Here is a 27,080-nt window from a genome sequence, read left to right as displayed (position 1 = left end):
ACTGTGAAGGGGGCACTATGGGGATTTCTACTATGGAGGGGGCACAGAGCCAGAGGGCATTGCTACAATGAAGAGGGCACAGTGGGCATTATTACTGTCAAGGGGGCACAGTGTGCATTATTACTGTGAAGGGGCACAAGGGGCATTATTACTATGAAGGGGGCACAGTGTGCATTATTACTGTGAAGAGGGCACAATGGGGATTTCAACTATGGAGGGGGCACAGAGGGCATTACTAGCACAGTGGGCATTATTACTGTGAAGGGGGCACAATGGACATTATTACTATGAAGGTGGCACAGTGGGCATTATTACTATGAAGGTGGCACAGTGGGCATTATTACTATAAAGGGGGCACAATGGGGATTATTACTATGAAGGGGGCACAATGAGGATTATTACTGTGAAGGGGCACAATGAGGATTATTACTGTGAAAGGGGCACAAAGAGGGCATTACAACTGTGAAAGTTGCATAACTACTGTGAGGGGCACAATGTGGGCATAACTACTGTGAGGGGGCACACATCTGTACAAAACTACTGTGAACGTTGTACAATGAGGGTTGTACTACTGTGAGGGGGTACAAATTTTTTAAAGTATTGGGGGGGGCAGAGAAAGGACCCGCCCCGGGTGCCAAACACCCTAGGCATGCCACTGTCAAGAGGAGACATGAAGTAAAGAGAGGACACACAGGACAGACTGTGGTAATGGAGACTACATACAAGTGCTGCTGCTCATCAGCCACATCCCCATCCTCCTCTCTGTACTTCAGGTCTCCTCATGAACTCCATTCCTACAGAGATTCAGCTGAAGGTCATATTAAACTGTATTCAGTATCATGATCCCTTACAAGTATAGCAGAGAGGAGGATAAGGCAGCTCTTTATCTCAGTGTTGTAAAGTAACTTGTCCTCATGTGTGATTAGGACAGGTTCTATGTGTACTAATAGGACAGTGGCCATTTTATTTCTCCTAATGATTGCTCCCTAGACAAAATGAGCCATTATAATGAATAAAAGGTATTTGGGAATGTATTTATAATAGAGTAATATTTACCGTAAGTATTTTCATTTTCTTAATTCCCAGAGAACCCCTTTAAGGACTATTAGGACTAAAGGTATAATTGTGAATAATTAAATAGAAGGTCTGCTTTATCCTGTTGCTAGATTTTACTTTTAAAGGGCTATGGAGGTCTTGGAACTAAATTTATTGTATTGCATGTTCTTTTACACATTTCTAGATGAGCAGTTGGTTTTCATTAAAATAATTTCCTACCCATTGTCTTCTGTAGCTTGTATGTGTATACACTACAAAATAAGCTGCTCAGCACTATTCCGAGCTAAACAGCTCTCTGGCAACTCAGTCTGCGGCTCTTTTCTGACCTCTACAATAAGCTAAAAGCTTAATATATATATACTGTATATATCCAATAGGATTTAAACTTTGATAATTAATTTGCAGCCAAATCAATTGTACAGAAATCAAATATGTTACAATTGGCCAGAAAGTCAGTATATGACACTCTGAAGTCTCCTAGGACTTATATTTTTTTTATATCTTCTCATTCTCTTTTTTTTATTATTCTTTGCTCCCCCGTTACCCCACTTCCCTTCTAAGCTCTTTAGTGCAATTACAGTAATAGAAAATAATGTTAGAGTGACACTGATATGCATACCCATGGGTAAAAACATGGTTGACGGTGTTAACAAACAGCGTGTTTTAAAATACACTGCACCGTCGCAATATGTTATGTTTCTTCACATAGAAACCTTCCAAAAAGTTTCCCTTATTGGGGACAGATGGCATTTAAACACACATGGTGTTATCTTAAAAAACAGTGGCTTGTGTCCAAAAATTATGCCTTAACGAGGACAGATACCTGCCCCTGTTTATACGCACTGTGGGGTTTCGCTCTGGTAGATTGTACTGCGCCCGCTTACCCTGAGGCAAAATACAAGTTCTTAACTCAAAACATCAGTGTTTATTCACACTTCAGGCAATTGCACAAAACAGCACGTAACTTTGCAGTCTTGGTGTTAATTCACACACAATGGAAAGTTTATATAACACAAGTCACCTTGCTGGCAGTTCTGCCTCCAGTAGTCCACAGCAGGCTTTAGGGGGCCTGTTTCCCCAGCTTGCGGCTGTCAGCCTTAGATCCCAAAAACAGAGACATCTCTGCTGAACCCAGCTGCCTATTTAAGGATAGCCAGGTGCTGCCAAAACCCGGACTGGCACTTAAACTCCGGTCCGGTATTTGACCTTGTGGTAAAACAAGTGATGTTTGGTGTGAAAAACTAGACCAAGCAGCGGTGCCCTTAATAGGGTAGGTTCAATCTCCTTAATGTAAAGTGAAAAGTTAAATACGGGAACCGCGCTATATTGTTAACAGTTTATGAAAGTAGTTGGAATAAAGAACCATAAACATGAAATACCCTCAACACTCAGGAGGTGACCAAATTTTATTCTACTCACAGATTCCAAAGTTTTCACATGCATATATGATTGCCCATATATGCATGTGAAAACTTTAGAATATGTGAGTAGAATAAAATTTGGTCACCTCTGAGTGTTGAGGGTATTGCACCATCTCTCTGTCCTTTTTGTGAAGGTAATCTTGATCCGGTTTGGAGTGAGCGGCTGGTGGCTCAAAGCGAGATCTAACGACAGGCTGGAGGTGGATAGCAGGTTCATTACATGTGAAGTACGGACCTGCAATTGACACTTCTGACAGCTGAATAGGAACTCGGTTCTTCATGCTTATGGTTCTTTATTCCAACTACTTTCATAAACTGTTAACAATATAGCGCGGTTCCCGTATTTAACTTTTCACGGTATTTGACCTCACCTGGCTGGAAACCAGCCCAGCCACATATGCTGGGAGTAAAATACCTGCCTTGCCAGACACAACCCCTCACTGTGTCACATACCTTCCCCTTTGTTCAACCCTGAGGGGATGGACACACGCCAATGTACCCGGGACAGGGCATCCTGTCCCTGCAACCAGCCTGCTCTGTGTTCTACCGAGAACTTAAAGTTCTGCAGAGACAAAAACCATCTGGTGACCTGGGCATTCCTGTCTCTGCCCTGGCTCACCCACTTGAGAGGGAAGTGGTCGGTCACCAGGTGGAACTTTCTCCCCAACAAATAGTAGCGGAGAGACTCGAGTGCCCACTTGAGAGCCACGCACTCTCTCTCTCTCCACTATACTGTACCTGGTTTCGGCTGGGGTGAGCTTGCAGCTTAGGAAGACAATGGGATGCTCCTCCCCGTTGACTTCCTGAGACAGTACAGCACCGAGGCCTACTTCTGAGGCATCCGTTTGTACCACGAACTCCCTCTTGAACACACAGGGCCGACTTTAAAGCGGCAAAAGCCTTTTCCGCCCAATTATCCCAGCGAACCATCACTGATTTTTATCCCTTCAAGAGCCCTGTCAAGGGAGTGGCTAGAGTAGCAAAGTGGGGAACAAACCTCATGTAACAGCCCACCATTCCCAGGAATGACTTTATTTGCCTAGTGGTGACAGGTCGGGGCCAATTCCGTATCGCCTTTATTTTGTTCACTTGGGGTTTGAGGACTCCGTGCCCAATGACATACCCCAGGTACTTAGTCTCTTCTAACCCTATTGCACATTTTTTTGGGTTAGTGGTTAGTCCAGCTTTCCGAAGGGAGTGCACTACAGCCTGCACTTTGGGTAGGTGACTTTCCCAGTCGGTACTGTGGATGACAATATCATCGAGGTAAGCCAAAGCATACCGACAATGTGGGCGAAGCCCAATGTCCGTTAGTCTCTGAAAAGTGGCGGGGGCGCCATTCAGACCAAAGGGTAAGACCTTATATTGATACAGCCCCTCAGGCGTGATGAAGGCAGTTTTATCTTTGACAGCCCCCGTTAAGGGTACCTGCCAGTACCCTTTCGTGAGGTCCAAAATAGAAAAATACCGGGCTTGTCCTAACCTCTCGATGAGCTCATCCACCCGGGGCATGGGATACGCATCGAATTTGGAAACCTCGTTAAGTTTTCGAAAGTCGTTACATAGTTAATACGGTTGAAAAAAGACAAACGTACATCAAGTTCAACCAAGGGATAGGTGGGGACGCGAATCCCAGAAGGAAGTGAGACTCAGATTTCCACACGTTTTCATAAGCATTTATGTTTTTTACTTTAAAGAATTCGTCTAAACCCTTTTTGAAACTGTCCACTGTTCCTGCTGTCTATTCCACAGATTCACAGTTCTTACAGTAAAGAAGCTTTGACGCTTCTGGAGACTGAACTTTTTCTTCTTCAGTCAGAGGCAGTGCCCCCTTGTCTTTTGAGCACATTTTTCATGGAACAGCTTTTCGACTTATTTTTTGTATGGCCCATTTATATACTTGTACAGGTTAATCATGTCCCCCCTTAGACGTCTCTTCTCAAGACTAAATAAATTAAATTCTTTTAATCTTTCTTCATAACTAAGACCCTACATGTCCCTTATAATTTTAGTCGCTCTCCTCTGTACTTTTTCCAGCTGCAGTACATCTTTTCTATGTACTGGTGCCCAGAACTGGACTGCGTATTCGAGATGAGGCCGCACCAGCGATTTGTAAAGTGGTAGTATTACATCCCTGCCCCGCGAGTCCATGCCTCGTTTAACGCATGACAATATCCTGGTGGCCTTAGAAGCAGCTGATTGACATTATATACTATAATTTAAAGGGTTTCTATCACTTCGTATGACATAATTAGCTGTCAGACACTAGCGATCTGCTAGTGTCTGCTCTGGCCAACCATCCTACTATAATCACTTGTGGGGCAGCGGTTTTGCTAAAAAACTAACTTTTATAAATATGCTAATGAGCCTCTAGGTGCTATGTGGGCGTCATTAGCACCTAGAGGCTCCGTCTACCTTCATACACAGCCGCCGCCCAGCGCGTCCCTCCAGCCCGCCCATGTCCTCCTCCGTGTGACGCAGCGGACAAGTTCTCGCGCATGCGCCATGCGCGGCTGTATTCGGCGCATTTGAGATCTCAGCTCGGAGCGGTCAGACATTCAATGCGCATGCGCCGAATACAGCCGCGCTTGCGCATTGAATGTCTGACCGCTCCGAGCTGAGATCTCAAATGCGCCGAATACAGCCGCGCACGGCGCATGCGCGAGAACTCGTCCGCTGCGTCACACGGAGGAGGACATGGGCGGGCTGGAGGGACGCGCTGGGCGGCGGCTGTGTATGACGGTAGACGGAGCCTCTAGGTGCTAATGACGCCCACATAGCACCTAGAGGCTCATTAGCATATTTATAAAAGTTAGTTTTTTTTAGCAAAACCGCTGCCCCACAAGTGATTATAGTAGGATGGTTGGCCAGAGCAGACACTAGCAGATCGCTAGTGTCTGACAGCTAATTATGTCATACGAAGTGATAGAAACCCTTTAATGTAACATCCACAAGGACACCCAAATCCTTGTCTATAAGTGACTCTCCCAGTGCTACATCACATAGGACATATGACACACAGAGATTATTACTACCAAGATGCATAACTTTACATTTGTCCACATTGAACCTCATTTGCTAAGTTGATGCCCACTCAGCTTGTAGTTTGTGGACATCTTCCATAGACCGTACAGTTCTACACTGCAACATTCTGTCCGGCTTGGGTATCAATACTATAGGACTGGCCCACAAATTTTTTGACTCTTCAATGACATCTAGCTGCAACATTAGCTGCACCTCCTCTGACATGGCTTGTCGCCGAGCCTCGGCTCAGTGACAATATCATGCTGGATTATGGAACTGCGTCCAGGGATGTCCGAGAACACATCCATGTTCCGACTAACGATCTCCCTGGCCTCCTGAGTCTGTTCAGAGGAGAGGCTGTCAGCAATTTTTACTGTGACAGCCGCCTCTCTTGCATTAGACAGAGGGTATCATGTTACACATGCATGGTTTGCCTTTTCATTATGTGTGTCCCTTCTCTCTTCCCCTAGCTTCTGCTCTCTCTCTTGTCTCCTCCTCTCTTCTTCATTCTGGCTTCATCCCTCATCTCAGCTACTTGCTCTGTTAGCTGCTCACAGCATGATTTTTTGACCTATCCATTTGTTCATCGGTGTATGATCTGCACAGTTTGGAATAAACTTCTTCACGATCTACAAGGTGTCGTTTGGATCGAGTCACTGTCAGCAAATTCAACTAAGATTGATGGTTACCGCTATCTCAGCAGAACTGTAAGTTACAGAGATCACACTTTCAATGCTTAGATTGGAGAGGCAGAACAGTCAAAAAATCAGTGAAGGGATCTTACAAGATCTGCAAAATATCTTTCAAGGAATCCTTGCTAGCTATGCATCTATAGTGAGATGTAAATGGACACTGGAATATAGCAGAATACTGTATATGTACAAGCCTGTATACTCCAGCCAGCAAGTAAATCTCAGCATAAGATTCATCCGTTTTCTGCACAGATTATTGAAGAAACTGTTCATGCAACTGTTATTTAATCAGCTCCTAGACTGTCTGTATTGTCACATGCATTCTGCCTGAAAGTCAATCTCTGTATGCAATCAATACTAACTTTGCAGCAGCCATTGCTAAACTTCTCTCTGACTCCCCCTCCCACTGGTTGCCTAGGAAACTCTCTCCCAGAGCCAGAAGATTGATACATTTCTATGCAAACACATACCTTGTGATTTAACCCTCTGCTTGCCATCACAATGCACCAGCAAGGCAATGTACAATCTGAGGAACCTAATACACAGCAAGAACCTGAACTTCCAACAGCTCAGGAGTCAGATCCTCAAGGCCACATAAAACAAAAACGTTTAGTGAAGCCAACCTGGAAAGTCCAAGAGAACTTTGAGGCTGACAAAGAAGAACTGCTGCAGAACATCAGCCACTCATGGTCTAAAACTATTGAATGCATGTCAGCTCTGTCTCAACCAACTCATAAGGTATTGCACCTAGAGGGCGCTGTTAAGCAGTTGAATGCTGCCTATGAGAACTACCAAAGACTGTCTGCTAAATATGCTGATCTCTTAAAGCGGTACAACACAGAAAATTCCTTAAAAGAATTACAGGAATTGAATGAGCTCAATCTTGAAAGAGACGATCTAGTAATACAAACAAGGACAAAAACATATGTAAAAATCGCACATCTCCATGAATCTAGATCTCATCTCTCCACAACTTCTTCTAAGCGCTCCACACGATCTTCCAAATCCTTAAGATCAACATCTTCTACTCTCAGCCAACGACTCATCAAAGCCCGTGCTGATGCAGAAGCTTCTAAAATCCAGGCAGTTTTCACCCAGAAGAAAGCGGAAATGGAAGCTGAGGCTGCACAGAAGAAAGCGGAAATGGAAGCTGAGGCTGCACAGAAGAAAGCGGAAATGGAAGCTGATGCTGCACAGAAGAAAGCGGAAATGAAAGCTGAGGCTGCACAGAAGAAAGCGGAAATGGAAGCTGAGGCTGCACAGAGGGAAGCTGAGGCTGCACAGAAGAAAGCAGAAATGGAAGCTGAGGCTGCACAGAAGAAAGCTGAGAAGAAAGCTGAAGCTGCAAAGAAGAGAGCAGAAATAGAAGTCTTAGAAAAACAATATGAGCATGCCAAAGACATGGCAAGATTAAGAGTCTTAGAGCAGGCTGTAAGTGACAATGAAAGAGGTGTTAGTAGCCATCACTCTGTTATATCTTATGCATCAGTGTCATCACAGACCTCATCAAAACTTCATCACTCTGTCATAGCAGCCAAAGAACTCAATCAAGGTGTTGTCTCTACATCTATTACACCTTCTCAAGTGGCAGAAACGGGTACGAATAGAAATGACCTACCACACTATTGCACTATCCTGCCACCCTCTAACCAATCCACTATTATGCGGCTACAAACCAAAACACCTTTTGACCGTACACCAGCTCCAGTGTTAAACGCCTCAGCACCATCTTATGTTCCCAAGTCACTCCACGTCAATGTACCAGCTAATGCAACTACCTTTGTTCCGCCTGCAATTGTATACCCAAAGTCTGAAAACACAGACATGTCGCAGTTTGCCAAGTACATCCTTCGCAGAGAACTCACTAGGACGGGCCTCACCATGTTTGATGACAAACCTGAAAATTACAGAGGATGGAAATTCACCTTTAAAGCAACAATCAGCGAATTAGATATCACTGTTGCAGAAGAATTGGATCTACTCATCAGGTGGCTAGGTCCTCAGGCAGCTGAACGTATCAAGAGACTTAAAACCGTTTACATTTCCAATCCTGCTGCAGGTCTCGACGCTGCTTGGGACAGACTTGATCATAGCTTTGGCAGCTCTGAGGCCATCGAAGATGCCTTACTCAAAAGGTTGCAAGGCTTCCCAAGGATGACAGCTAAAGACAATCTAAAGCTTCAAGAACTTAGTGATCTTCTACTAGAGCTTCAACTCGCTAAGGCTACTTTCACACTAGCGTTCGGGGCTCCGCTTGTGAGCTCCGTTTGAAGGGGCTCACAAGCGGCCCCGAACGCATCTGTACTGCCCTAATGCATTCTAAGTGGACGCGGATCCGCTCAGAATGCATCAGTCTGGCAGCGTTCAGCCTCCGCTCCGCTCAGCAAGTGGACACCTGAACGCTGCTTGCAGCGTTCGGGTGTCCGCCTGGCCGTGCGGAGGCAAGCGGATCCGTCCAGACTTACAATGTAAGTCAATGGGGACGGATCCGTTTGAAGTTGACACAGTATGGCTCAATTTTCAAACGGATCCGTCCCCCATTGACTTTCAATGTAAAGTCTGGACGGATCCGTTCAGGCTACTTTCACACTTAGAATTTTTTTTTAACTATAATGCAGACGGATCAGTTCTGAATGGATCCAAACGTCTGCATTATAGGAGCGGATCCGTCTGTGCAGACATCAGACGGACCCGCTCTGAACGCAAGTGTGAAAGTAGCCTAAGGCTGACACCCACCTACCCGGTCTTAGTTACCTTGACACCCCTCGTGGCATCAACCCTATTGTCCCTAAGCTACCATATGGCAACCAAGAAAAATGGGTTAGTCAAGGATCTACTTACAAGAAAAGGTATGGAGTAGCATTTCCTCCCTTTTCCTACTTCTGTACCTTCATAAGGAAATTGCGGACTCTAAGAATGACCCAAGTTTCTTCTACGGTGACTGTAACCCTCTTAGTCCACCCTCTCCAGGACTTGCAAACACGCGCATAACGCACAGAGACCACAGGGGTCCAGTGTCAGTGAAAAGGACTGATGTTCAACCTGCACCTGCTACGGTTCTTCCGAAGACTAGACAAAACAAGAAACTTGAGGATCCAAATCGCCAATGTCCCATACATAACAAGCCACACCCACTTAAGAAGTGCATCGGCTTCAGAAAGAAACCTCTACAGGTACGCAAGGAACTTTTAAATGAATTTGGAGTTTGTTTCAGATGCTGTGCTTCCACAGAACACCTGGCAAAAGACTGTAAGGCCATCATTAAGTGCATAGAATGTGGTAGTGACAACCACGTTCAAGCCCTTCATCTGTACCAACACAGCACTACTCCATCCACTGACATTCCCCCCAGGGCAAAGCTTGGCTGGGAGCACGCTGAACAAACAGCAACCTCCACCCCAGTGTTCTCAACATGCACTGAAGTCTGTGGGGAAGGACTTTGTGGGAAATCCTGCGCTAAGATATGCTTGGTTCGCGTATACGCAAAGGGCAAACCTGAAAGGGCCATAAGACTGTATACCATTCTCGACGACCAGAGTAACCGATCTCTCGCAAGTGCAAGGTTCTTTGATCTCTTAGGCATAACAGGAGGTGCTCTACCTTATACCCTAGGTACTTGTGCAGGGATTACAGAAGTCTGGGGTAGAAGAGCCAGCGACCTTGTAGTTACTCCTCTCAACTGCAACTTGGAAATACCCTTGCCTACTATCATTGAGTGCAATCATATCCCAACAAGAATGAGATTCCCACTCCTGAAGCTGCCGTGCACCATACTCACTTGAAAGACATAGCTGATCAAATACCAGCCTTTGATGAGAATGCTGATAACCTGTTGCAACTCGGGAGAGACATCCTAAGAGTACACAAGGTGCGCCATCAAATCAACGGCCCACATGATGCACCTTACGCCCAGCATCTGGATATAGGCTGGGTCATTATTGGCAATGTCTGTCGTAGCAACGCCAGGAAACCTCTCTCGGTTTCTTCCTTTAAAACTCATGTCCTGCCCAATGGACGCACTACTTGCTTTCCAAGACAACATCACTATAGTGTGAAAGAAAGACTGTGTGTCAAAGGTATGCCAGAGCGCATCATACTCGATGATAGGAAAGCATTTATCTTTTGGGATGACAACATTGGTAACACAGTGTTTGAAGTGACCACAAAAGACAATGAGTTAGCAGCCACAATGGAAGACAAGGAATTCTTGAGAACCATGAGTGAAGAGTTCTATCAAGATGATTCTAACAGCTGGGTGGCTCCGCTACCATTCCACACTCCAAGGAAGAGAATTCCAAATAATAGACACGCAGATTCACGGTTCATCTCTTTAGAGCGCAACCTGAACCGGAAACCGGAGATGAAGAAACATTTTGTCGACTTTATGCAGAAGGTGTTTGAGAGAGATCATGCTGAACCTGCACCCCTTCTTATACAAGGAGAAGAATGCTGGTACCTACCGTGTTTTGGTGTCCATCATCCTCGTAAGCCTGACCAGATTAGAGTGGTCTTTGACTCAAGCGCTCGCTATGAAGGCGTTTCTCTCAATGACAATCTTCTCTCTGGACCCAATCTGAACAACAACCTCTTGGAAGTCCTACTCCGCTTTAGACAAGAGCCAATTGCCATTATGGCCGACATTCAACAAATGTATCATTGTTTCATCGTCCGTGAAGATAACAGAAACTTCCTCAGGTTCCGATGGTATCGCAATAATGATGTCAACAACGAGGTCATAGACTATCGGATGAAAGTTCACGTGTTCGGCAATAGCCCTTCCCCGGCAGTTGCCATTTATGGACTGAGAAAAGCTGCCCAAGAAGGCGAACAGGAGTTCGGGACGGATTCACGTCAGTTTGTGGAAAGGAACTTCTACGTGGATGACGGTCTTAAGTCCCTACCTACGGAAGAAGAGGCCATTGACCTTCTCACCAGAACCCAGAACATGCTCGCCACTGCCAACCTCAGACTACACAAAATCATCTCCAACAGCAATAAGGTAATGGGAGCATTTCCTTCCGATGATCATGCTATCAGTGCCAAGGAATTCCAACCAGAGTCTGACCTTTCCCTCACACATTGCAGCCTTGGATTGCTGTGGGATGTTAAGCAAGATACATTCATATTTCAAACATCAGCTTGCGACAAGCCCTTCACAAAAAGAGGAGTACTGTCTGCAGTGAACAGTATCTACGACCCTTTGGGATTCATAGCACCCTTTACTATTCAGGGTAAGATATTACTCAGACAACTTACTACAGAGAACACTGACTGGGATACCCCTTTACCCAAGGAGAAACAACAAAGGTGGGAATCCTGGAAGCAGTCCCTCCAGGCATTGGAACAGTTCAAGATACCACGCTCTTACACTCCTGCGTCCTTGAAGAATGCCACCAGACTAGAGATCCATGTCTTTTCAGATGCATCCATGGAAGCCATAGCGCTGTAGCTTATCTCCGAGCTGTACACTCTAACGGTGGAATAGGAGTAGGATTCGTCATGGGCAAAACCAAGCTAACTCCGAAGCCTGCACATACCATCCCAAGGCTTGAACTCTGCGCAGCCATGTTAGGCTACTTTCACACTAGCGTTCGGAGCGGGTCCGTCTGATGTTTCATCAGACGGATCCGCTCCTATAATGCAGACGTTTGCATCCGTTCAGAACGGATCCGTCTGCATTATAACTTAGAAAAATTTCTAAGTGTGAAAGTAGCCTGAACGGATCCGTCCAGACTTTACATTGAAAGTCAATGGGGGCGGATCCGTTTGAAGATTGAGCCATATAGTGTCATCTTCAAACGGATCCGTCCCCATTGACTTACATTGTAAGTCTGGACGGATCCGCTTGCCTCCGCGCGGCCAGGCGGACACCCGAACGCTGCAAGCAGCGTTCAGGTGTCCGCTCACTGAGCGGAGCGGAGGCTGAACGCTGGCAGACTGATGCATTCTCAGCGGATCCGCCTCCACTGAGAATGCATTAGGGCTGGACGGATGCGTTCGGGGCCGCTTGTGAGCCCCTTCAAACGGAGCTCACGAGCGGACACCCGAACGCAGGTGTGAAAGTAGCCTTAGCTGTTGAACTTGCTGAGCTTATAGAGCACGAAACAGACCTTGACATTGATTCCTTTGACTTTTACACAGATAGCAAAATCGTGCTAGGATACATACATAATCAAACAAGACAATTCCATGTGTATGTCGGCAATCGAGTGGAACGTATCAGGGAATTCTCCACGCCAGAGCAATGGCACTATGTACCCACCGACCTTAACCCTGCCGACTTAGGCAGTCGTGCAGTGCCTGCTGCTACATTTCTGGATATATCATGGATATCTCCACCAGTACTCTTGAATGAAGAATTCTTCTCAAGGCCTGTAGAGTCTATCTTTGAACTTGTCCATCCGGACTCTGATAAGGAATCAAGACCATTACAGTTACACTTAACACCTCTGTGGAAGCAAAGATAAAACTGAAATCTCATCGATTTGAGCAGTTTTCTAAGTGGTCTTCGCCTGTACGAGCGACTGCACATCTTATTCACATCGCTCATCACTTCGCAAACAAGGATGGCACAAATTAAGAGTGTCGTAAGTGGCACATTTGTAAAGAACTCCTCACACCAGGTTGATAAAAAGGGAGGTAAGAAGGACTGGTGCTGTTGCTGCCTTCCCCTCTGAAGACAGACCTTCAAGGCAACCTGTTAAAGGGAGGTAAGAAGGACTGGTGCTGTTGCTGCCGTCCCCTCTGAAGATGGACTCAAGGAACTATCTACTTCCTACCATTCCACGCTTTAAGAGCTTTTCTACAAGTATTGAAGTAATGTTTTCTTGTTTATGTTCCTTTGTTGCAAGTGTTCCAGTAGAAAAACATCTATTTTTCATGGACTTGAACAAGGTTATTATTGTTATAAATGTTATTAGAAATCATAGATTTCGACGGGGAGTATCATGTTACACATGCATGGTTTGCCTTTTTATTATGTGTGTCCCTTCTCTCTTCCCCTAGCTTCTGCTCTCTCTCTTGTCTCCTCCCCTCTTCTTCATTCTGGCTTCATTCCTCATCTCAGCTACTTGCTCTGTTAGCTGCTCACAGCATGATTTTTTGACCTATCCATTTGTTCATCGGTGTATGATCTGCACAGTTTGGAATAAACTTCTTCACGATCTACAAGGTGTCGTTTGGATCGAGTCACTGTCAGCCAATTCAACTAAGATTGATGGTTACCACTATCTCAGCACAACTGTTAAGTTACAGAGATCACACTTTCAATGCTTAGATTGGAGAGGCAGAACAGAGGGGACGGTACCTCTTCTCCTAGAAAACCCGGCCACGGGCTGTCTTCTGTACAGGTTTCCTTATCTTTCCACGGTTTGAGTAAATTCACATGGTAAACCTGCTCCGGCTTTCGCTGCCCTGGCTGATGTACCTTGTAGTTTTCATCTCCAATTTTCTTGAGTACCTCTTAGGGCCACTGCCACCTAGCCAGGAACTTACTGTCCACGGTTGGGACCAGAACCAAAACCCGAACCCCCGGATTAAAGATCCGGACCCGAGCCTGCCAATTATAGATCATACTCTGGGCTCACTGAGCTACCTCCATATGCTCCCTAACAAGAGGCAATACTGCCTCTATCCGATCTTGCATCTGGGTAACGTACTCAATGACACTTTTATGTGGAATGGTTTGTTGTTCCCACACCTCTTTGGCCACATCCAAGAGACCGCGAGGGTGTCTGCCATATAGCAGTTCGAAAGGCGAGAACCCAGTAGAGGCCTGGGGTACTTCTCGCACTGCAAACATGAGATAGGGCAAAAGGAGGTCCCAGTCCTTCCCATCTTTAGACACTACCTTTTTCAACATATTTTTTAATGTTTGGTTAAGCCGTTCTACCAGACAGTCCGTTTGCGGATGGTAAACGGACATCCGTAGTTGTTTTATGTGCAGCAACTTCCCTCCTCACCTTGGACATAAAAGGGGTCCCTTGTTCGGTCAGAACCTCTTTAGGTAGTCCTACTCTGTAAAGCATCACCATTAACTCCTTAGCTATGAGTTTGGCCGAGGTATGTCGCAGTGGCACTGCCTCCAGGTACCGAGTGGCGTAGTCTAAAATGACTAAGATTGTTGATGCCCTCTGGCGGACTTGGGTACTGGGCCTATGAGGTCCATAGCTATTCGGTCAACCGGTACTTCGATAATCGGGAGAGGTACTAGGGGACTACGGAAATGTGGCTTGGGGCTAGCTATCTGGCAGGTCAGGCAAAACTTACAAAACTCTTCCACTTCTTTGAATATGCTGGGCCATTAAAACCGCTGTAGAATACGATCCTGAGTTTTCTGCAGCCCCAGGTGACCCCCGAGAACGTGTTGGTGGGCTAGATCTAACACAAGCTTGCGATAAGCATTGGGGACCACCAACTGTTCAATAGGCTCAACCCGTAGTTGGTTTACCCAATACAACATATCCTGATGAACCACAAAACGGGGGGTACCAAAATTATCTCCGGAGACATTGAGACCAATTCAGGACCCGGCGGCAGGTCCTCCACGTCTCCCACCATCACACTTAGCAGGGTTTTCTCCCCCTCTTCCACCAAAGTGGCGGTCACCCCTACCGCTGGCCCTTCAGTCTCAGGTTTCCAGGGTTCTGGTCTCCCCCCTGAGCCAGGCCACTCTGCTAGGGTTACCCCTGTCTCATGGGTATCAGTCACTTTCCTAGCAGGACACAGTGCCAAGAAGCCCAGGAAGTCTCTCCCTATTATAAGTTCGTAGTATAAATTTGGGGCAGCTGCCACTTTGCGAGTCCATCTGCCAGCCCCTGTGGTTAGAGACACCAGGGCAGTGGGATAGTCTTTTAAGTCTCCATGGATGCACATGACCCCAACTTTCCGGCCAGTATACTCCGCTGACCATACCAGGGGAGACCTTACTAGGGACACCAGACTCCCTGGGTCCAGCAGAGCCTTCTCTGGAGTGTCTCCTACCTCCACCTGGCACAGGTGGTTTAGAGTTTTTTGAGTACCTGCTGCACACAGCTTCCGGGCATATAGCGACTGACGGTAGCCATAGTTAGTATCCATGGGTTCCACCTGATGGGCAAAGTCAGCTCTTATATGGCCTAGCTCCTGACACTGCCAGCAGACTATTGGAGCCAAGTCTGTAGAGGATACACCCTGGGTGGGTTTGGTTAGTACAAGTCGCCCGGTCTGGGATGGAGATTTATGGGGTTTGACTGCCCCCCTCCCAAAAGAACCCCCTGTAACAGTCTTAGTAGCCTCGTAGCCCTCCGCCAGGACCACCATTTCTAGGACGTTGCCAGGAGACACCTGGCTGATCCAGTGCTGGAGAGAGGGTGGCAGAGCCCTCCAGAACATATCAGCCAATAGTCTATGCAGCATAGCCGTGGGATTCAGCACATAAGGCTGTAGCCACTTTTGCAAGAGTTGGAGTAAGTCATAATACTGGGTCCTCGCAGGTTCAGTCGGCTTATACCCCCACTGATGTACCCGCTGGGCCCGGACCAACACATTCACCCCAGATTTGCCAAAATGTCACCCTTTACTTTTTGCTAGTCGGCCGCTTGATCGTCCAGCAAGTCTAAATACACTATCTGGGAGTCGGATGCCACGAATGGAGCGTCGACCTCAGCCCACTGGTCACGGGGTTGCTTTTCCCTGATGGCCACTTTCTCGTACATCGCCAGGTAGGTTTCTATGTCGTCTGCGGGGGTCATCTTAGGAATCGCAGCCCGGCTCGGGGTTGCTTCTGCTGTCTGAAAAGCCATCATGTGTTGTAGCAGCAACTGGTTAGACTCCTGCTGCTGCTTATTAGCCTTGCATTGCTGCAGGTTTGTCTCTCACTGCTGCAGATTAGCCTCCATGAGGGCCTTCACAACAGCCTCCATTTTGTCATGGGGCACTGGCTGTAATACAGCTGGTTTAATGTACGACATACAACCGTGACTGAAAAATGCAGAAACCAAAAATATCGGCGTTCACACCAGCCTCACTGCTTATGCACGCATCCTCCACCAATTGTGGGGTTTCGCTCTGGTAGATAGGGTAAGCAGGCGTAGTACAGAGGCAAAATACAAGTTCTTAACTCAAAACGTCAGTGTTTAATTCACACAATTGCACAAAACAGCACGTACAGTAACTTTGCAGTCTTGGTGTTAATTTACACACAATGGAAAGTTTATATAACACAAGATCTCAAAAATAGAGACATCTCTGCTGAGCCCAGCTGCCTATTTAAGGACAGCCAGGTGCTGCCAAAACCCGGACCGGCACTCAAACTCCGGTCCGGTATTTGACCTCACCTGGCTGGAAACCAGCCCAGCCGCACATGCTGGGAGGAAAATACTAGCCTTGCCAGACACAACCCCTCACTGTGTCACAGCACATACTTTAATTTTAGAAGAAGCAGTAGCTTGTTTTGAATGGTGGCTGGGCAGCACAGTGGCTCAGTGGTTAGCGCTGGTGTTCTATGTTCAAATCCGACCAAGGACAATGCATGGAGTTTGTATGTTCTCCCCTTTTTTGCATGGGTTTCCTCTAGGTACTCCAGTTTCCTACCACAATACAAAGACTTACTGATAGGGAACTTAGATTGTGAATGTGTAAATGCATAAAATAAATAAGTGTCTATAAATTATGCATTAGCGGGGGCAGAATGCCTGCCCATATTTATACACATGTGTTAATTGCCAGAAGAAACTGTGGCTTGTTCTGCAGTCAAACAAGCCTGGAAAAATTATCCCTTTTATTTAGGAGCAGCAGCAGTAGAGTGGGGATGTGGAAACGGTAAGTTTTTAAAGCATCAATAGGAGAGAGAGCAGTAGAAGCACAACATGAAATGGACAAGCCAACAGTTGTGTGTGCAGCTGTGTTGGGGTAGTTGTAGTAGTGGAGGCTGTGTAGCTGTAATGGTAGTGGCAGTAGCGGGATTAGCAGCAGGCAGTTGTAGCTGCAGCCATATGATATGGAACATGATGGTAGGCAGATAGTGGCAGTGGCATGATGGGGCACCATCAGTAATGGCTGATCTATTCAGTGTGTGAAAATCCTCACTGATCCATGCCTCGTTCATTTTGACATAAGTGATGTTTTGTACACTGGCGGAGGACAAGTTTGTCCATTTGGGTGTGACAATGCCATCTGCCATGCTGAAAACCCTCTGGTCAGACACACAGACGGCAGATGTCTGGTCACTGAAAGCCGAGGGAAGCGGCGTACATATTATATCCTGGTAATAAAGCATTTCGGCCTTTCTTTTGGCAACAGAAAAACATTCCCCCATTTTGCTTTGATAGTGATTGTCTAAAAGCATGGAAAGCAGTGAAACATGTACTATTCCTGTCTGTAACAGCTGCTCGATGTGTCCATGGTGGTGTGCACCTTGCCGCACAGTGAGAATTGCAAGTAATGGATCACATTCTCTACCACATGAGGGTACAAGAATGGAGTGGTTTTTTTTGGACAAATAATGGCGGCTAGGTATCTTCCAGTGAGGCTGAGCGCATGCCATTAGTTCCCTAAAGGCAGCAGAATCCACTGTGGTACGGCAGGGACTGCACAACCAGCAACTTGGCCAGGTGGGAGTTAAGCTTGTGCACCAGTGGATTGATGGGCACATACAGTTGTTTCCTGGACACACATTCCATTATCTATGGCTGACAACAGAGTGGTGAAGGAGGATTGGTCTCAGTGGAAAAACTAGTAACTGATGATTATGATGAGAAGGACACTGTACTGCATGTGGATGAGGCCTGGCTGCAGCAAAGGATAATGGTTTTGGGCGATGCCGCTTCATGTCCTGCAATAGAGCCATGGGGCCTATGTGTGTGTTTGAAGGCCCATGGCTTATTTTAATCCTGTAGATTTTGTACACCTGCTTTTTTCTTCTGACACCATAGAGAAAAACTGCCAGAAGGAAGATACTCGCACAGAACTAGCGGCAGATGAACTTTGCCTAGGTTTGGCATGTTTTGAAACCTCCCCACAGTATCAGTGGCTTCACCAGTCCCCGAGCTGACCATAATCGAAGTAGATCTGGGTGTTTTTTTGGAGGTTCTGGCCATATGTTGCTTTTTATTGTCGCTGCCACAACTCTCCTCCTCTGATGTCACCTCCTCCTCAGCACCCCGATCTGGCTCCCAGGTCCTGTCCAACACACAATCATCCTCATTCTTACCCTCCATGCCACTTTTATCAGACTGATATGTCATCGTGGGCTCCTTGTCCACCTCTATTCTCTGCTCTGTATTTTTCCCTAGTACCATTGTCACCACCATTGCCTCTACTGCCACCACCATGGCTACAAGTGCCTCTAATACCAAAACCACCAACACAGCTATGCATGGGGTCCCCCACTTCTCCCTGAACCTCTTCCTCATGACAGTCCAAATGCTGACCGTTCTCCGACAAGTCATACTCTCTTGAGTATTGTCCATAGCATGTGGCGGGGTTTTGTTTGGTGTTGAGCGAATTGAAGTATCAGAGGTGCACTATGATCCGAATTTCAGGAAAATTTGATTCGTCATGAAGCTGAATTTCCTCACTCTTCACTGGTAACGAATCATTTTTTCCTAAAATTGTGGCTGAAAGTAAAAAAACATTATACTCACCTCATTCACAACTTGATTGAAAAAAAAAACACCAAAAGGACCTGTGGCAAGCGTAATGGCCTCACCACGTGATCACGCTGGCCACGCTCCATGATGTCATCACTGATCATTGTGGCCACTCCTCATCATTGCACTCGCTGCATACAACGAAACACAAATCGTGACAAAGTAATTCATAACATATTGACTTTCTTGTCAAAATTTGTTGAAGCTGCCGAATCTAGTTTTTCTAAGCTTTGCTCATCTCTAGTTTTATTGCTTCTTCTTAGGAAAAAAGACAGCGCCCAACTAGGAGGGGGCAGTTTAGACAGAGATGATGAAAGGCTTTTCTGTGTTGCAAGGAGGATAAACAGAAGGAATTTTGTGATCCTGGCTCTCCAAGGCACTGTGTCAGACTCAGAGGTGACATCCACATCATCCTGCTGTGACTGAAAGGAGGAGTGAGCCATCCAATGCATAATCTCATTCTCTTTGTCTTTAATAATAATGTGGTGCCTATCATCAGCGAGGGAGAACTGTGGCCTGCTCATACTACTAGTAATATTAGCCACATGACTGGTAATGCTACTGCTGTTTGCACTACTACCCACATTCAGACTCTCAGATAACAAGGTATGTGTCTTTCGTTTTGCAGTCTTCCGTTTACCAGATATTTTATTATGAGGCCTGCAAAATAAAGTCACATGACGGGTTTGGTAATGATTTTTAGCCAAAAATTAGTAACATGTCTCTGAAGGTACACATAGCCTTTAAATTACAGACAAAACACTTGCAGTCTTGTTAGTACCGTGTACCAAATTAGTACACGGTACTAGCAAAACTGCAAGTGTTCTCTCTGTAATTTAAAAGCTATGTACACCTTCAGAGGCATATTACTCATTTTTGGTTAAAAATCTTTTTTTCAATTGGCTTTTTTCAAAAATATTGAGCCGTTCTGTTACAAAGGGTTAACTGTTTTTCTAGCTGTGGGGCTGGTACTTTCACTTTGTTTAGGTCGTCTAATAAACCTCATCTATAAGCTACTGAGAGGTCATAAACACTTATTTATATCAGCAAGATAAGAACTGAGCTATAATGAGTGTTTATAAGAGCAGAGATAAGGAGTCTGTCTGCTCCTTGTCTGATGTAAAATACAGAAAATCCGAAGGGTGCTACTAGAGATTTCATATTTTAATAAAGACCAATTAAAAAAATTATTTTTAGCTCAAAATAAGTACAATGCAATAATAATAAAAATAATTGCCCCCAAGGGTGTACATAGCCTTTAAAGACAGGTGCATTTAAATGTCCATCCACTTCTAAAACACACTGCACACTGGTATGCACAATTTACAATGTTAATAATGCAATTTTTGCATTAAAATGTTTGAACTATACGGTCTGTTACATAATGCTTTCCCTAAGACAGATATAACAATGCAATTTTTGAAATTTTGAAGTAAAATGTCTTTGAACTACATGGTTTGATGCAGTAATACATTTACTAACATGGGTGTAAGAATGCAATTTTTGCAGTAAAATCTTATTGAAATATACGGTCTATTGCATTAATGTGTTCACTAACAAGTGTATAACAATGCAATATTTGCAGTAAAATGCCTTTGAACTACATGGTCTATTGCAGTAATGCATTAACTAACACAGTTATAGGAATACAATTTTTGCAGTAAAATGTCTTTGAACTACATTGTCTGTTGCACTAATACATTCACTAACATGGGTATAAGAATGCAATTTTTGCACAAAAATGTCTTTGGACTACACTGTCTGTTGCACTAATATGTTCACCAAGCCGGGTATAAGAATACAATTTTTACACCAAAATGTCTTTGTTTGTGAACGCATTACTGCAACAGACCATGTAGTTCAAAGACATTTTAGTGCAACAATGATATTCTTATGCCTTTGTTAGTGAACACATTACTGCAACAGACCGATAGTTCAAAGGCATAAGAATGCAATTTTTGCCGTAAAATGTCTTTGAACTATACAAGCTGCAGTAAAATTAATTTGCTGTAACTACCCGTTATGTTGCAGTAATATACAACACATTCAGTATAATGCACTGAAATGCACAATTACAAATGGTAAATGTAAAGTTTTTTAGGGGGAAAAATGCACAATTTCTCTTTGCAGCAGAATGGATGCTTTTGGGGTGCTGGTAATACATTTATGAACTGCATATACTTTTTTTTTTTTTTGTTAAAAGCTGGCTACCTGTTCATACAGAAAAATATTCCTGCAGGATTTTGTAATGAAGAACTATTTGTCAGCAAGCTGTATAAAACATATAACTCTGAGTGACCATTCTCTCACTCTATATGCTTTCCCTGATCAAAGTCCCTAAAATATGCTCAATTACGGTATATCCCCATATTCTCTGCTTATAGTGTCCCTATCACACTAGATTAGTGGCTTGTGTCTGAAATAGCTTTTTATCAGATATTGGCACAAGATATCCTTTCAGGTCTCAAGTTGAACACAGAATGGCGATTCCTCTTTCTCTGCAGAAGGACCTGGCTGGATATTGGCCCCTGATTGTCTGATCACGCAATCATGGCAAGTTGTTCCCCTCACTTCCTCCCAGTGTCATGTGATCCTCCATCTTCTTCCTCCCTCATGGTTTTCTCTGCCAACATTCACAGGAAAATGGCGTGCGTGCCATTTTTATGCCATTCGTCCAAAACAGATTGTTTTGCAGTGAATTTTTTGTGACATTTTTAACAAATCCATCCAATTAATTTAGAATTGATTCACACATCACTAGTAAAAGCCAAGTACAAATATTTTTAGTGGAAACCAACTGAAAATATGTCTGCTTTGTAAAAGTGCATGCAATACAATAATAAAAATGAGTTAAACAGTGTCCATAGCCATTTATTCCTCTTGTTAGTGTATTGCTACCTTGTAGAATTAATTTTACCTTCAATTGCATCAACACAACAAGATAAAATATTTCAAGAAATATGTTCTGTTTTTTATTAGTATGACTGTGGAAGTTATGGACATGGAGCTCATTTAGCCTCCGTCATGGATGATTCTGAGGCAGCAATCATTGCAAGTCACGTGTCTGCTAGCCAGGACTCAGAAGGAGTATGGATAGGGCTGCATGACCCTGACAAGGTTTGTAAAAAAAAAAACTGATGGAAAGCGATTGAGTGGAGTATAATGCTAAGCCGAGAGCTACGACATTATGTGAATGTCCTTTTATATGTGTGTAAATTAGCTCTCTTTCCAAAAAGAAAGCAATCTGAATTTCTGATGCCACCAGATCTAAGGTAGCTATACTACTGTATAAGGCACTGCTTGACCTTTTAAACAGGCCTTAAAGCATAATGTGGATAATAGACTCAGAGGTTCAACCCTCAGCCTTTTTTGAAAGAGAGCCTATAAGACTCCTTACACCTACTAGGTGCTCTCAATAAGCAGAAATCGTACCCCCCCCTCCTCTTCGAAACCTTATATGTGCTCATCAATATTCACACAGCATGTTACTTGTTAGAGCAGCATTTTAAGTTCCAAAGCTGCTTTTACTTTTACATTTTCTCCTGTGCTTTATTAATACAGCAGAATGCAGTCTACATTTCAATGGAGAGTATAGCCTAGGTCAGTGATGGCGAACCTTTTACAGACAGAGTGCCCAAACTGTAACCCAAAACCAACTTATTTATGGCAAAGTGCCAACACGGCAATTTAACCTGAATACTACAGTCCAATATAGTATATCTTCCATGTGCTTTATCATTTAGATATAAATCCTGCCTACATTCAGTGCGCTGCCTGTGCTGTTCATAGTGCGCCCTGCGCTAATCAATGGTAGCAAAAATCTAAGGCATATTGGTACACCATAGACATATTCCAGGGTTCGGGTGCCCATAGAGAGGGCTCTGAGTGCCTCTTCTGGCATCCATGCCATAGGTTCGCCACCACTGGCCTAGGTATTTGAGGAGGCTGTGGCACTCCTATTAACACAGCGGCCTACTGGCAGTTTACCAAGCATAATCCGTCCATTGGATAGCCGCTGTGCTTGGGACCGAGCTGCTCGTAGACCACTGTGCTTGGGACTGAGCTGCTCGTAGACCATGTGACTGATTAACGTGACCTGACTGGGCTAGGAAGAGGATGCAGCCCTCTCTGTAACATCACGGCCTCTTCAAACAGCTGATCGGCGGGGGTCTCAGGTGTCGGACTCCTGCCAATCCGATATTGATGACTTAGCCTGAGGATAGGTCATCAATATTAGAATGTCGGAAAACCCCTTTAAGTAGGAAGCTTTTGTGGCAACCACCTGTACCTATCAGACATGGTTGTAACTCAGTGTCACTATATCTACATGTTGCAGAATGGCCACTGGAAATGGACAGATGGATCCATGTTCAATTATCGCGCCTGGAAAGCTGGCCTTCCAGATAACGCCAAAGGAAAAGAATTTTGTGTGGTGCTAGTCAGTGGATCAAGTAAGTAAATATTCATATTGCATTGTATACATGTCGTACTTCATTCAAAGGGGTTATATCATGAAGATAACACCAGTTATCACCAGTTACCTTCCCACACTGAATGACCACACAGTTACATAAAAAGCATAGGAAAGTGAATTTACCTTATCTTTTCTCTCTTTTCGTTTTAGAATATAAGAAATGGAATGATGTTGGATGCGGAGGACTCAAGAACTATGTCTGTAAATTCAAACCTTGATGTCACTTTCAATGTGTTATCTGTTCTAATAAAAATGTGATCATCATTTTACAGTTTGTGTAAATGTGAACTCTGCTATGTATGTGCTGCTTGTGTTTGTTACAAAATAAAGGGGTTTTCTGGAATTTTAATATTGATGACCTGGTATTTTATAATGATGACACCCGGCACCTCGCTGATCAGCTGGTAGAAAAGAAGGCCATGCCCTGTGCAGTGGCGTACACCGAGAAGTAAGGGCCCCATAGCAAAGATCAAACCAGCCCTAAACCCTTTTCAATGACCCTTTGGCCATTTTTTGAGCGCTTTGTTTGCTAAAAGTTGTTCCTTCAGAGGGTAGAGTCCTGACCAAGTTTTCACCTCCAGTAGAAGAGGAGATAATCCCAAATAACGCACGGATCTGATATTGATGACCTATCCTGACGCGAGATTTCGGTCAGAGCCGGCCCGCGCATGCGCATCGCGGGACGGCAAAAGTTCAAGGAGTATTTCGTCAGCAACCTGCCAGCCAATGATCGTTGCTGGCAGGTTGCTGATTTTTAAAAAATCGAATCACAAGCCATCTAACACCTTATATTTATAAATATAAGGTGTTAAATGGCTTCTCTGCTCCTCTGCTGGTCCTTTTGGTCAGTTGGTTCCAGCAGAGGAGCAGACATCACAGTGAGTACCCACCAACACCACACTTAGCCCCAGATCACCCCAATTAACCCCTTGATCGCCCCCTGTCAATCACCTAGTGAAAGGGAAAAAAGTGTTCAGTGTAAACTGTCACTTTTTTTCCCCACTGGTATTGACTGATAGTTTTAGGATAGTTTAGGTCCCTTGGTTAGGTAGTTAGCGTCGGTTAGCGCCCAGCCCACCGCACCACAGTCACTTATTCGCTGATTAGCATTTGTACTTTTATAGTATCTGTAAGTGATCAAAACTGATCACAGTCAGATCTATAATTGTATTAGTGTCACCTTAGCTCGCCCTCCACCCAAAACGCAGTGCTTGCCCGATCAGGCCTGATCGGTCGCCCACACGTGCGTTCACCCACGCCCGCCCCAACGCAGTGACAAAAAATTATTATTTTTTTATCACTGCACAATCACTTTACAAGCGCTGCGGCGATAAAAAAAATCAGTTTTGATATTTTTTATCAATCGCAGCGGCCTCCGGTACTTCGCTAGCCTCCCATTTGTAAGACAGGCTTGCTTTTTTTCTTGGGTAGTCTCAGGGAATACCCCTAAATTTAGTAGTCCAAATGTCAAACAGGGGGTATTCTTCTGAAGAGGCCTACAGGATTCTGACCCAGTCGGATGAGGAATGGGAACCCTCATCTGACGAATCTAGCGGGTCAGAATATGAACCTGTAGAAAGCAGTGGCAGTCTGACCGAAAAGTTCGGACGAGGAGGTTGAGGTCCCTGATAGCACCAGGCGTACCCGGCCCCGTGTCGCTAGACCACAGGTTGTGCAGGATCCGTTTCAAGGGCAGCAGAGCGGGGCTGGCGCTGTCGGATTACGTGGTGAGGCATACACCAGCAGCGCAGCCCATCCTGGACCTAGTACCAGCACTGCCGGACAACATGGTGAAGTGGCGAGCACCAGAAGGGCAGTTGAAGCTGGTATGGTGGCACGTGCAATAGTTACCCCGTCGCAGCCACCGCACAGACAGGCCCGTAGAGCCCCTAGAGTCCCTGAGGTGCTGGCAAACCCTGATTGGCAGTCCCCAACTTCAGCCGCACCTGTAGTTCCCCCTTTCACCGCCCAGTCTGGAGTTCGGGTTGAGACAGCTCAGATCGGTTCGGCACTGGGATTTTTTGAGCTGTTCTTGACTGCGGAGCTCTTGGACTTAGTTGTGGCAGAAACAAATCGGTATGCCACTCAATTTATAGCCGCCAACCCGGGAAGCTTTTATGCCCAGCCTTTCCGGTGGAAACCAGTCCAAGTTTCCGAAATTAAAATTATTCTGGGCCTTCTCCTGAACATGGGTCTAACCAAAAAGCATGAATTGCGGTCATATTGGTCCACGAACCCGATTCATCACATGCCCATGTTCTCTGCTGCTATGTCCAGGACACGTTTTGAGACCATCCTGCGTTTCCTGCACTTTAGCGACAACACCACCTCCCGTCCCAGAGGCCACCCAGCTTTTGACCGGCTCCACAAAATTCGGCCTCTCATAGACCACTTCAACCAGAAATTTGCAGATTTGTATACCCCTGAGCAAAACATCTGCATAGATGAGTCCCTTATACATTTTACCGGGCGCCTTGGCTTCAAACAATACATCCCAAGCAAGCGCGCCCGGTATGGGGTCAAATTGTATAAGCTCTGTTAAAGGGCCAGAGGCTATACCCACAAATTTCGGATCTATGAGGGAAAAGATCAGACCCTGGAGCCGATCGGTTGCCCTGACTACCTGGGGAGCAGTGGGAAGACAGTCTGGGACTTGGTGTCACCCTTATTTGGCAAGGGGTACCATCTTTATGTGGACAATTTTTACACAAGTGTGCCCCTCTTCAGGCATTTGTTCCTAGAACAGATTGGCTGCTGTGGCACCGTGCGACCTAGTCGCCGGGGCTTCCCCCAACGGCTCGTTACCACCCGTCTTGCAAGGGGGGAGAGGGCTGCCTTGTGTAACCAAGAACTGCTCGCGGTGAAATGGAGAGACAAGCGTGACGTTTACATGCTCTCCTCCATTCATGCAGACACGACAATACAAATAGAATGGGCAACGTGTGTCATTGAAAAGCCCTTCTCAGTCCACGACTATAATGCGCTCATGGGAGGGGTGGACTTCAATGACCAGATGTTGGCTCCTTATTTAGTTTCCCGACGCACCAGACGCTGGTATAAGAAGGTGTCTGTATATTTGATTCAATTGGCTGCCTATAATAGTTTTGTTCTCTACAGTAAGGCTGGGAGAACACGATCCTTCCTCAAATTTCAGGAAGAGATCATCGAGAACCTCCTGTATCCAGAAGGTTCCGTGGCCCCATCCACCACTGTAGTGAGCCGTCATTTCCCCAATGTCGTTGCTGGTACCTCAACCCAACCGTCACCCCGAAAAAGATGTTGTGTCTGTAGCAGGAGTGGAATAAGGCGTGACACCTGCTATTTCTGTCCTGACTGCCCTGACCACCCTGCCCTATGCTTAGGGGAGTGTTTCCGGAAGTACCACACACAGGTACACTTAGCATAGGGATTGCATCTTACAGGACAGGCACACAGGGCTATTAGAGCCCTTACACTCACAGCTACTGCAAACCTCTCCTTTCACCTGGGATAAAGTGCATAGTGTACTTCGCCACATCTTTGGGCGATTTGCGCTTTGCACATTGTCCCATGGGGAAGGAGAGGTTTGTCCTATAAAAGGTAAAAAAAAATAAAAAATCACCGGTAAGCAAAAAAGTTAACGTTCAGTTGAAAAAGTTAAATAAAGTTTATATGTTCCGTTCAAATTTTATTATAAAGTTAATAAATTTATTGCGTTGCGGCCTGGTTTTTTCTTTATTGTTTTGTTTTTTTTACCTTCCAGGTGGACCAACCGATCCAACCGAGTTCATGGAAGTTTTTATTT

The 27,080-nt window shown here is 45.2% G+C and overlaps 1 protein-coding gene across 1 annotated transcript in view; it reads left to right on the top strand.

Annotated features, from left to right (window-relative positions):
• LOC120985562 (regenerating islet-derived protein 4-like) overlaps positions 1-23,514 on the top strand; it is a 30,190-nt gene extending 6,676 nt beyond the window's left edge. The window contains exons 3-5 of the mRNA XM_040413579.1: positions 21,802-21,939; positions 23,159-23,273; positions 23,447-23,514. Coding sequence (XP_040269513.1) covers positions 21,802-21,939; positions 23,159-23,273; positions 23,447-23,514 — 321 coding nt within the window. The remainder of the gene's footprint in view (positions 1-21,801; positions 21,940-23,158; positions 23,274-23,446) is intronic.
• Positions 23,515-27,080: the final 3,566 nt, after the last annotated feature.

The sequence above is a fragment of the Bufo bufo genome, chromosome 1 (genome assembly GCF_905171765.1).
Source record: "Bufo bufo chromosome 1, aBufBuf1.1, whole genome shotgun sequence".
In the NCBI taxonomy this organism is placed as follows: domain Eukaryota; kingdom Metazoa; phylum Chordata; class Amphibia; order Anura; family Bufonidae; genus Bufo; species Bufo bufo.
This window is presented reverse-complemented; position numbering and strand designations above follow the sequence as displayed.